This window comes from Thunnus albacares, chromosome 16 (assembly GCF_914725855.1).
Source record: "Thunnus albacares chromosome 16, fThuAlb1.1, whole genome shotgun sequence".
NCBI lineage: Eukaryota > Metazoa > Chordata > Actinopteri > Scombriformes > Scombridae > Thunnus > Thunnus albacares.
This window is the reverse complement of record NC_058121.1, coordinates 23094766-23106649: the sequence shown is the minus strand read 5'-3', so window position 1 is coordinate 23106649 and position 11884 is coordinate 23094766. Positions and strand designations below refer to the sequence as shown.

General features: G+C 38.8%; 1 protein-coding gene across 1 annotated transcript in view; it reads right to left on the bottom strand.

The window, feature by feature from the left end:
- The window catches only part of myo6a (myosin VIa), a 170516-nt gene that overhangs the window by 4289 nt on the left and 154343 nt on the right, over positions 1–11884 (bottom strand). The window contains exon 34 of the mRNA XM_044329994.1: positions 3359–3577. Within this exon, the coding sequence (XP_044185929.1) occupies positions 3359–3577 (219 nt within the window). The remainder of the gene's footprint in view (positions 1–3358; positions 3578–11884) is intronic.

The window sequence follows — 11884 nt, the reverse complement described above, 5'->3', positions numbered from 1 at the left end:
GTTAACATGCTAACTTAAGCGTGTTAGCATGCTAACTCAACTCACTCAATGTGACTGTAGCATGTCCTGACATTTTGCATGACAACATCCTTATTGTAGCATGCTGAGATACTGTATTTCACCTGATGTTTAGCATGTAAGCATTAAATCAACATTACATTAAATTGGGTCAGTGATGGAAGAAGTAATCAGATACTTAAAGATACAGTGTGTAGGATTTAGTGGCATCTAATGGTGAGGTTGCAGATTGCAATCTTTGATTTTTGCTGAAATATGGGATCATTTGAACGTTTACTGAAATGAAAGCATGTGAGAAGTTTAGAGGGAAAATCAGTATTTGATGGAGCTGTTAACAACTCATAGACATCTGAAATGTGACCCCGACTACACACTGCTTTTTGTAAGACGTCAAAAGCCAAAAAGGTTGGAAACCACTGGTTTCATCTTTAACAATGTGTTGTATTTTAAAAGCTTTTTATATTATCCATTGTGTCAAATCTTCATCTGACGAGTGATTATTTAAAGTATCTTTAAGCAGTTGATAAGAATGGTGAATTTCCAACTTTGCTGTTATGTATCCTGAGTAAAAAGTGCACAACAGAACAATTGAACTTCTGCAGACTACATATTTCATTCTCTGAACACATTCAACGATCCCAATTTAAATTCAGTCAGAATAACAGTCTGCATCTAGGCAATATCAAGTTCCAGCGGTGTGTTAGCCAAGTATTATATGAGGTAGTTACTCACCCATATACCGCTGCTGTCGGTGAACACTGCTGCTCCAAAACAACAACTATTTCACTACTATATGAGCTTTTTTAAGATTGACAACCACATATTTTTAAATCACACGTTTGCCGACGTGATTTCATAAAACTAAATCTCACAAAAAAACACTGCAGTCCACAGACGACTGTAATCTTCTAAGTAAAAAGGAGAAAAATATGCTTGTAGGAGTCGTGAGGTTATCACTCAACACACATATGCCGACACAGATGGGTGAACAAAACGACTTTTTTATTTTGGTGTTATATTCTGACTCATCGTAGTTAACTTTTATATTTGTATTTAATTCTGTGTAAAGAACTTTGAATCGCCCTGGGTATGAACTGTGCTATATAAATAAAGTTGCCTTGCCTATGTTTTCTAATGCAGTTGTTTGTCTTTTGGGTTAATGATTTAACCAGGAGAGTTTCATGACAAACCAAGCTGTAGAAGAGCTCCAACTGTGAGTCACGTAATATTGTCTGTAGGAAAATTAATGGGATTTTTACTTTGGGAACCTGGGGTGCCCATATAATACAAGGGATGACTTTTGGGATTTCAGTTGGATTTTTACATTTCATGACTGAATTTCTCTTATTTATGGTTTTGTAGCGCAGGTTGTAAAACTGGGCACTACAAATGTCTCCAAGTGGGGGAAACACTAGATAAAATATCTTGTGTTTCTATGAACTGTATGTCTGAAATGCTCTTTGCACTACATATGAAGTAATCTGAGTCAGTATGTGCAGCGTATTTGTCACCGTCATGTTCTAATGAGAGCTGAAATGTGGCGCCGTCGTGGGAAAACTTCACAAATCCTGATCGATGAGTCATACTGGATGTCCAACACAGTACTCCTAAAACCTCACATGCTTGATTGCTGCCCCGCTGTGAACCGCCTGACGGTGCATTGCGACCAGAGATGATGATGATAAATCTGCTGCACTGTCACAAAGTCAAATTCCTGAACATTTATTAACCTCTGCCAACGAAGTGCCACTTTTGATTTCTTTTGTTTCTGTTGCTGTCAAGAGGATCAACTCATTGATTTTGCTCCATTTTTTCTGCTCACATCCTCTTTCCTTCCAACCCTCTCTCCCAGCTATTTCACCACTCCCTGTTTCCCTCTCTCCCTGCTGCCACTATTAATTTCTTTCATTGTTACGTCTTTCATTCTGTGCTGTTGGGACTCCAGGAAGTCACTGCTATCAGCCAAGAAATCATCTGGCTATGGATAACCAGGGATGTATTATAAGAGCTGGATACGGCTCCACCTCTCAGCCTTGCTGCCAATTTTTCCCATAGACCACCATTGTAAAAGAGACGTCTGTAAAACTGTTGACAGGACACCTAGAACTGCAAACAATGCCAATTATGACTCTTTCTATTATCAATTTTTGAGCCATGGAGGTTTTATATTTGTAAAACTTTCCTCATCACAATATAAAGTCTATGGGCTGAGCAGGAACTCGTGGGCGGGGCCAACAGGGGAAACATCACTCTGCATATTCTGCACTGTGCTGTAACTTGCTGTAAACCAGTGAAATTGCAGTTTAGAGGTGCATTTGTATCATTGTTATTCCAAAACTTTTTTTTTTAAAACCACATGCCACCTTAGACAGACATCTGTCAGCTCTGGCTGGTTGACAAATTACATATATTCCAGAGAGAAATGACAGCTAGCAGCAGCGATGACATTAAGCTAGCTCCACAGGTAGTGAGAAATGAACTATGAGTGTCCCAAACCAGCAGCACGGGTTAAACAGATGCACTCATTTTGGTATAAAAATCCTCAAATTATACACATATACAGATAAAGCTTCACTCATAAGAAAATATGTCAATACATTTAAACAGTGTTATTGATCAGCCACACAGGATCGTGACAAGAGACTCTGATCACCTGTTCTATTATTCAACGTGACGCACACTGAAAACACATTAAACGGATCACCAAAGCATTGATAACACAATCAGACAACTGATCGTTAAAATATTGATCACAGAGTCTGACAAACTGATCGCTAAAGTATTGATCACAGAGTCTGACAAACTGATCGCTTAAGTTATTGATCACAACATCTAACAAGCGTCACTTTTTATTAAACTGCCTTAAACACACAGCAACAGATTGAGCTGACCTGAAAACAAGCGTTTCTTCTACTGCAGTTTCAGTGTAAAATCGTCCCGTCTGCTTCATAAAATCCAGGACTCTGATCGGATCTCTGGAGCTAACAGCTAACTCTGCACTCTGAACTGACTGAGAGGTTTCCTTCTTGTGATAATGAAAATGTTTTTTATCCGTTACTTTTCTACAATTCGTGCAGTTTAAGGCACAAAAACAACTTTACACATTGATCTTCTCTTTTCAGTGCTCCCTCCCTTATCCTCAATCTTCATGCCTTAATACTTCCATCCATTTGTTAATTAATCCTTCAATCCCCCTCTTATCTAATTTCTAATCCCCTCCCTCGATCTTTCCTCCTCCTCCTCCTCAACCTCCTCCTCCTCCTCCTCCTCCTCCTCCTCCTTCTCAACCTCCTCCCCCCTCTCCTTTCATACTTCCATCACATCTCCATGTTGTACTGACCTGCCACCAGCACGATGGGGTGTTTATCGGGATGCAGCTCCATCTGCCTGGCGATCCAGGGCCCATCGAAGTGAGCGTACCACCAGCCCTTCTTCTTGCCCTGAGGGTCTTTGTACTGGTCACCCGGCCGGATGAACGGGATGCGGAAGTAACGCTGCTGCCGGTTCATGGCCACCTCGTACTGCTTGGCTGGTAAGGGTGGGGCTGGGTTCTGCTGGGCTGTTTTTGGATCAGAAAAAAAAAGTTAGGTGGCTTCCCAAGCTGATAACAACCAATCAGGAGTCAGGGACCATGTTTACATGCAGCCTGGGGACCAGTTAATGGGAATGATGGTAAATATTTGCTTTTTAACATTCTTACTCCTGTTTTCCAACCTGTGTATGAACCTTACGGGAGGCAAGACTAAAGAGAATTTCCCCTCATAGAGAAATTTACTATTGCAAAACTATTTTCAGAAAAAAAATAAAAGCCTACATGTGGTATGCTGTGTTTCAGTGATGTAAGATAGTCGAAAACTCTAGTTTTCACCTCAAAAAATTGCTTTGAAGTGGCCCTTTGAGTCAGAACTTCAAGAGGATATTTAAGGCTGGATGCTCAAAAGTTATGTTTGTTGGAGTCAAGATCAATGTGACAAACTTGCTATGCAACTCACTGCAACCTACAGTATCAAACAAATCCAGCAATTAGCAATACATACTAGTTGTAGCAGATTAAAAGCTACTCTGTATACTGCGGCCCTGAGAGCTCAACACACTGCAACTTAAGAGAACCCATGTAAACAGACAAAATACATGCAAATGAAGAAATTTAGCAGCAATTAGAAAATAAATGCTACAAAGGAATAAAATACAAATTATGTAACACATTTAGTGATTTTAATGTAATCGACATAAAATAACTGCAAATACAAAAACACTGCAAGTCTACAACAACACAACAGAAGTTTCTGGATCATAAAACAAACTGATGAACACCTCGACCAGTCTTCAATAATCATGCTCGAAAATGAGAACGAGGATGAAAACTGTTTAGTTTCTGATTGCAACTGTGTTCATCAGTTTGTTTGTTTTTCTTGCAGTGTTTGTGCGTTCGCAGTGCATTTCAAATCGGTGAATATATATTCTCCTCATTTGCTTGTGTTCTTTTAAGTTGCTGGAGTTGTAGCGAGTGAATTTTTGATTAACTGCACAGTCTTATAAAGCATGTCTATTTACATTACAATATATGATTTGGGCTACATTTCAATTTATTTGGTGTGACTCCAGTGCTGAAATTGGGGGGCGGGGGGTAACCATCTTGGAAAAAAGCTCCCAAGTTATAACAATGGGATGTTTTCCGCTTGTTCCCATTCTGCTGGCATGCAGTGAATGCAACATTAACCCTAGTGCTGTCTAGTGTTTGCGGACTTTATGAGACACTCATAAAGACACTCCTGCTGCCACTCCAATATCAACAGCATCTTGTCTTTGCAGAAACTATTTCCTAGTTACTTGTGATAATCCACATCTGCTGCAAACAGTTTACATGTAAAACAGATGTAACTGTGACCTACAAGCACTGGAATAACTGCAGTACGGTACAGCTGGACCACTAATTAGTTTAACAAAGCTTTTAATGTGAATTTCTACAATTGTTGATACACAGGTGAGAGCACTGGAATAAGTCTCATGGAAAATGAGAAATAAAAAAACATAAACATGGAACGGAGACTCCAAATCAGCACAACCAGGTTGAAATATCAGTGGATTTAAAGGACTGTGATTTACTTTTTTCAGTGGGTACATTTCTTCCCACGAACCCCAGCGAACTCACTGCATGTAAACATTACGCACCGCTCTGCTGTACTCAAGATCAGGTTTGAATTAATGAGCCCTTCGCTCGGTCTCCGTGTTTTAACTGCGGTCAGTGAATCCTGCTGTTAGAGCTGGAGGAGGGTCAGCAGAGATCACAGCAGTGCTGATGACAGAGGGAGGAAATCAGCGAGACATGAAGCATGGCAGGTGTTTATGAAGGGGGGTTTTGCATACTCGTGTGAAACATAAAACGTGTAATTTTCATCATTCTACAAAGTGGAGCGTGAAATAGGGATCTACAGAGATTGAGGAAGCTTTGCTACGTGATAAAAGGGACTGGGGCCGCAGCTTGTTGAATCAGCTCACTGCAAAAACGTTCATTTTAATAAGTCATTTCATCTTGTATTCAGCTTTAAAATCAGGACACGTGAAGGACATAAATCTTTCCAGTGCAGTTCAGCTTGTTAAAAGAATTTTCCTCGATTTAAACTCACTAAATCTCAAGATTTTACACCACGTTTCAAAAGTAGAGCAATTTCTTTCATGTTTAAAAAAAAAAAAAAAAAAACTTTCCAAGATTTAAACACCTTGTTAAAATGAGTTTTTGCAGTGTCTGCAAAACCTGAAAAAAAAAAACAACAACACATCTGTTTCAGAGCAACACATCGTTCCACCATCACCAACAACATGGCGCCCTCACACCACCTTCCGGAAAAACTACACCAACATGTCATCGAATTCACCTCCGTCTGCATAGCAACAACTTTTAGAAAGAAGAAAAAAAAATCCCCAAACTTCACTGGCAAAATAGAAAAAAATCAGCCCTTTTTGTTCAGAAAAAGCAGAAGAAATGGAGAAAAATTCTTTGGAGAGGTACTTGAACTTAACTCCCTGCTGGATACACTCAGCTTGTTGATTACGGTTTGTTGTACTTCCCGGCTTTCCTCTATAAAGTGCCTTAGGTAGGTGACTCAATGAAGGGGTTGAAAGCTGCGTTCAGGTTTCAAGGCTGACAAAAACATGTGAATCTGTGACCTGTTCATGCAGCTTAAGATCAGCTACCGAACACCGACGCCGTTCAAACAGCAGCTGTCACATGAGGAAGAAACACCGAGGTGGGAAAAAACACACATTCCTGTCTAACACTCCGGTCTGAAATACAGGATTTTAGTTGAAGTTTGTGTATTGTTGTCAGCAGAAATATCTAAAAAAAAAAAGATCTCTGCGGTCAACAAACTGTAACATCATGATATTTAGAGTTAGTGCTGATACAAGCCTGTTTGACGATAGATATGGTATGTCTGCCAGTTAATGTTGTCTGTTCCTAATTAATAGAAGTTTTCACCTGATGAATGAGCAAAGTTTGTAAAACCTGGAATAAAATGTTATTTGTGCACCGTCGATTTATTTATGTGTTTTCAGATGAATTCTTCCTCTAAATGCCCACACGTATCTGTGATTTTAAGGGGTCAGTTCAACCAAATAGCAAAAAGAAACACCACTTTTGACTGGTGGTAGTTTTGTTTTAATTGTCTAAATCATTGACTGTATATAAATATGGACGACGTGTCTCCACCTCCTACCGCTATGCAAAAGTTAAGCCAAAATATCTCCTTTCTGGGGGGGGCTGCCATCTTGCTCGTGTGACGTCATTTGAAGCCGGTCATCCCGCCGTCTGATGGAGGTTTGAGATTGGCTGTCACAGCTGTCGATCATGACATCACACCCCCTTTTTATATCGTCAAATAACTAATAAAAAACAAACTTATAAAAAAAGAGCACTTGAGCAAGCATCAGTGTGATAAGAACTACCTAAAATGATAAACCATCTTTAGGAAAAATGTATTTGATGTGTACTCATGTGCATGATTTTTTAGTCTGGCCCATGTCTCATCTGCTAAAAAAAGAGGGGGCGGGACTTTTGACCTATACTGCAACCAGCCACCAGGGGGCGATCAAGATGTTTTGGCTTCATTTTTGGGGAGCTGTCATGACGTCCATATTTATATACAGTCAATGGTCTAAATACAGAGATTTCTGCTGCCACCAAAATACAAATAAAGGTCAATGTAATTTCTTCTGTAACGCTGAAAACACTTTAAAGTGCTGTTGTAATGCTTCTCAGAAGAAACTCAAGAGCAAAGGCGCGGTCGCACCAGCATTTAAGAACGTCAGAATAGATTATTCAACACAAATGTAAAAATTTGCTTGCAGGGACAAAATAAATCAGCTCAAAACTTTCTCATTAAGTTCGACATTGAAGTGTGACATGCAAATTTGTGCTGCTGATCGATGACAGCGATGACGAGTCAAAAAACGGAGGAAGCTAAAGTACCTTATTAGCTCTGTTGCACCATCCACATTTATTTAAACTCCTCTGTCGAAGTAAAAACTGTTCAACAAAAGATCAGTGGTTTGTAGACAGTTTTAAGAGTCGATGGTACGAATACATCATCTGAACAAACTGTACCTGAACGCCTCCTGTGTAGACACACGGGGAAACTATGCTGAGTCATGCTAGCTTCTCTGTCCTCTCCTCTGCTCTATTTGTCAGTTTAGCTTAGTTTGTAGCTTAACGTGTATTAAAATTTGGTAAATTCCTGTAAACTTATATCTACTGGCTGAAGCCCCTCTTCTAAACCAGCAGCAAAGGGAGGAGGAGGAGGAAGACAGGATGAAGACACTGACTGATGTCTGTGTTCTTCATTCTTTTTAAACTTCCCTCAGTATTTTAATTTCTGGAATATTATTTATTATTATGACATTTTTTCTTTCCTTCAAGTGAGATATTATTGAATTTATACAGTGACTTTGCTGGTGGAAACATTACTGTTGCTGCTGTAAGACACAATATTTTGTCATATTTAAAATATAAATCTATTCTAATCCTGTCCTGATTTTTTTAAAAATAATTCATAAACCCCCAATTATTCAGTAATGAAAAAGAGCCGATAAGAGTATTGATAAATACTCTTATTTCTTTCTTCTGGCGTTTCGTTCATTCCACCAATGCAGTCGACAAAGCAACATAACTCATCATCATAACGACCATCTCTACTGTTCATTGTTCTACTGTTATCAGATCATTTTAACAACCGCAGACACACACGATGAAAACCGTTGGGTTACCTTACCTTTAGATGCTGAAAATAATCTGAATCGAGCTGATGAGTGACGGTGAAATTGATCAGCAACCAACCAGAAGAAGAACAAACCAGTAACTGACAGCAGGAGGTTTTTTAAAATCTGTTGATTCACAAACAGTCTCAATTCTCTCTATTCATCTTTAATCTGAAGTGTTCTTTAAGGAAATCTGATCACAGAACAGCCGCTCTGGACTTTGGAACGAATAATCCGGGGGAAAAGTCAAATATTAATAGACAGTATAAATATTTATCCCTTGAATCATAAAGTCTGACGTATGCTTTTTATTCCAACAAAGAAATAAAACGTGCTGACATGGCATTAATGCAGTCTATTGTATCTCTGTCATATGTGCAAAACAGGAGAAATAAATTGTTTATGGATAAGATAAAGATAAACTTTGAACCATACCTGTCCCTACAGCTGGCTGGTAGCTACAGCCTGAATATGGGAGGATGCAGTTTAAATCTATTCACTATGAGCCTGTTTTACCGATGTTTTGTGATTATTTATTTTTTAATGGCACACTGTGTTTTTTAAAAATAAATATTGTACTGATAATAGTCCAACACTGTATGAAAATGCATAATTTTTAGTCAAATAACATCAGATTTTCTTTTGAATGATATAACACAGAATAATAATTAACATTAATATTCAGGAGGAGACAATTAGCCTATTTTAATTGATGGGGGGATAATGGATAAGGGGCGTTGGCCTGTTATACAGGGATGAATTTTGCCACTTTCTGGTGTGACCCAGCCTAAATATTGCTGTTGAGTTTTAAAAATACAGATTTAAGCATCAAAAATGACGCTTCTACATGAAAACCTCTATTGTAGTTGGGTGGCAACAGGGAAGAATCTCAACACTTCAGCAAATCAGACTGAAATAATGTATATTTTAATTTCTAGATACTGCTAGGAGTGATCATTTTAACAATTTTCCTTAGTGTGGGTTTCAGTGGAAAGTTCTTATGTCTCAAGATGGTTTAGATGGTGTAAAGACACTTTTATAAAGGCATTATAATTACCAGTCGAAAGTTTGGACACACTTTAACACCAAACTTTTGACTGGTGTTGTATTTTTGGCATGAAAATACTCTTATTTTAACATTAAATCACCAGATTAAGTCTGCAATGATGAGAATCAGCCTTCATATTAAAACCACGTCCAATTAGAGTTGATTAAGTCTGTAACAGCAGCAGGTTTAAAGACAGACTGGTAGTCTAATGGTTGTACTGGATGCCTCATATAGCTGCATGTGTCATAACGTATCTAAAATCTTCATTAAGTCAGGAGTGAATGGAGTGAAGCGTCTGGCTCGCTGCTTGAACGACGACACCTTTTACAACATTTCTCTTACCATCAACGGGTGCGGCGGCGGCGGCATTTTCCTCCAGTCACGCTCCTGTAAACATGATGCTATCATCTGATGCCAAACACAACCCTGGCAAACTGCCCTTAAAAGCCTTCTGCCCTTCTCTGTATTTATTTCTTTTTTCTCTCCTTCTTTCCTTGAGAATTCCTCCGTGTGGGAGTATCAATAACAGCAGCCTCGAGAGCTCGGAGGAATTACCTCGGCTCTTTATCAAACTGTTATAGCTGTCTGGGAGGCGTCTTCACAAATGGGCGAGAGCTGGAACCAGTGCGCACCGGTCATAAAGACAGAACGGCGGCTTCGTGACTCAAAATTGTTCAAATAATCTCTCTCCACACACATCTTAATAGAGGCAGCGGTTGCCATGGAAACCCATCATCAACCTCCCCCCCCTTTTTTGCAGGTTGCGCCCAGAAAAAAGGAGCTTTTCCATCAAAACAGAGCAGCACAAAACACAAACCCAAAGTCTGACAGCGAGCCCAGTTAAGAGCGGACCTCTGCCGTGTTGAAGGGGTTAATAAGGGGGGGAGGGGAGGGGGGGTTGTAGCTCTGCGGTTAGTAGCGTTACACACTGGAGGACCACTTACATGCTTTTTTCACAGGAGGCGCATGATCTGAAAGTAAACATGCCAGGTTACACGGATGTGTACTGCAGGAAGTGATGCAACACAGCAGAAACAGTGAGGTGCTTTTTTTTTTTTTTTTTTTTTTTTGACAGACATGACAACAATGAATCAGACAAGACTAGAGAAGGAAAATAGAAGTACTGTCGATACACATGATGATAACTCAGCTTTACCAGTCCTGATAATACCAATCACCATCATTAATATCCTTCAGTTTAAGAGTATTAGTGAGATGTGTTCAGATGTGAAGATGTGAGATGACAGAATGAAAAGTACCATGTTCGTTTCAAAAATAGTCATACTTGAATTTATCCTTTAAAATATATTTTGCAATTATATTTAAAAGGAATATTTATAAAGGATTTAATGTGCAGCTTCCAGGCGTGAAACAATGTGTAACGGAAAAATGCAGCAATTTCTTAAAATGGTCAGTTAAGCCTTTAAAAAGGATAAATACAAGTATTGTGTGTGTATCCAAAGCCTGATATATCTTATTCCTCTGCGCCTCTGAGCTCTTTTCTTGTTCAAAAACTGAAAATAGTCCCCAACAAATGCTCTGTTTCCTCCTGTTTGTTTACTAAAAACTACAGTGACCAGCTGTTTTAAGAAATTCATGAGTAGTTCAGTGAGTTTTTTCTAACATAAAAAAATAAAATCAACATGAGCCTTATCCTTTAAGAGGTTTAAAACCTATAAATATGTAAATAGATCTTAGGAGCGCTGCTGCATTTTGTTTGTTTGGGTTCATGAGGTTTATTTCAATAAGGCCTGTATCGTTTCTTAAAACCTGGGTTTACGCATGTTTTCCAGCAGACTCTGAACTCCTCGGGATATCATTTCCTCCATGGTGAAGATATATAATTATATTATCGCACATATCTTATAGGTCCTGGTTTAAAATCCAGGCCGGGACCTTTGTTACATATCATGCCCCTGACCTTTCTCCCTCCAATCTTTACTGATTCTCTCAGCTGTGGATTATAAAAAAGAAAAAAAAAAAAAGACAAAATGAGCCTGCAAACGATGTCTGACACCATGTAGGAATGTCTCGGTTGAAATCAGTCTTGTAATCTGCACGTGGATATGCATCAAAATACACTTTTGCAATTGGTTGATGACAGCCATAAATAAAATATTATAGAAAACACTCAGGGTTGATTTTGACACACTAATCTAAGTGTGGCTTCTGCAGCCTGATGCATGAATTATGGCAGTTTTTGTTCTTTTAGGCCACAACTAAAATAAATTAACTAATTAGAAGAAAAAAACATAAAAAAATCATAAAACAAATGAGTGTTGAAAAATTTCAAAGTGGCAAAAATCCATGTGGGAATGCATGCAGCCTCCGCTGAGTTATTTTGAACCAAAGAATTCAGGAAAAACTGAATTTAGCATCATAAGGTTCAGGAAATAAAAGCTCAAATGTAAAGTACTTAGATGGCCTGATGGCATGATTTCACCTTTTGTTTATTTTGGCCGTTGGCATAATATCTCTAATAACTGGATTTAATCAAAGTGTGTAGTTTAGAGATATTCTGCTAACAGACAGACAGGACTAAAAACATAACCTTCTCTGTGGAGG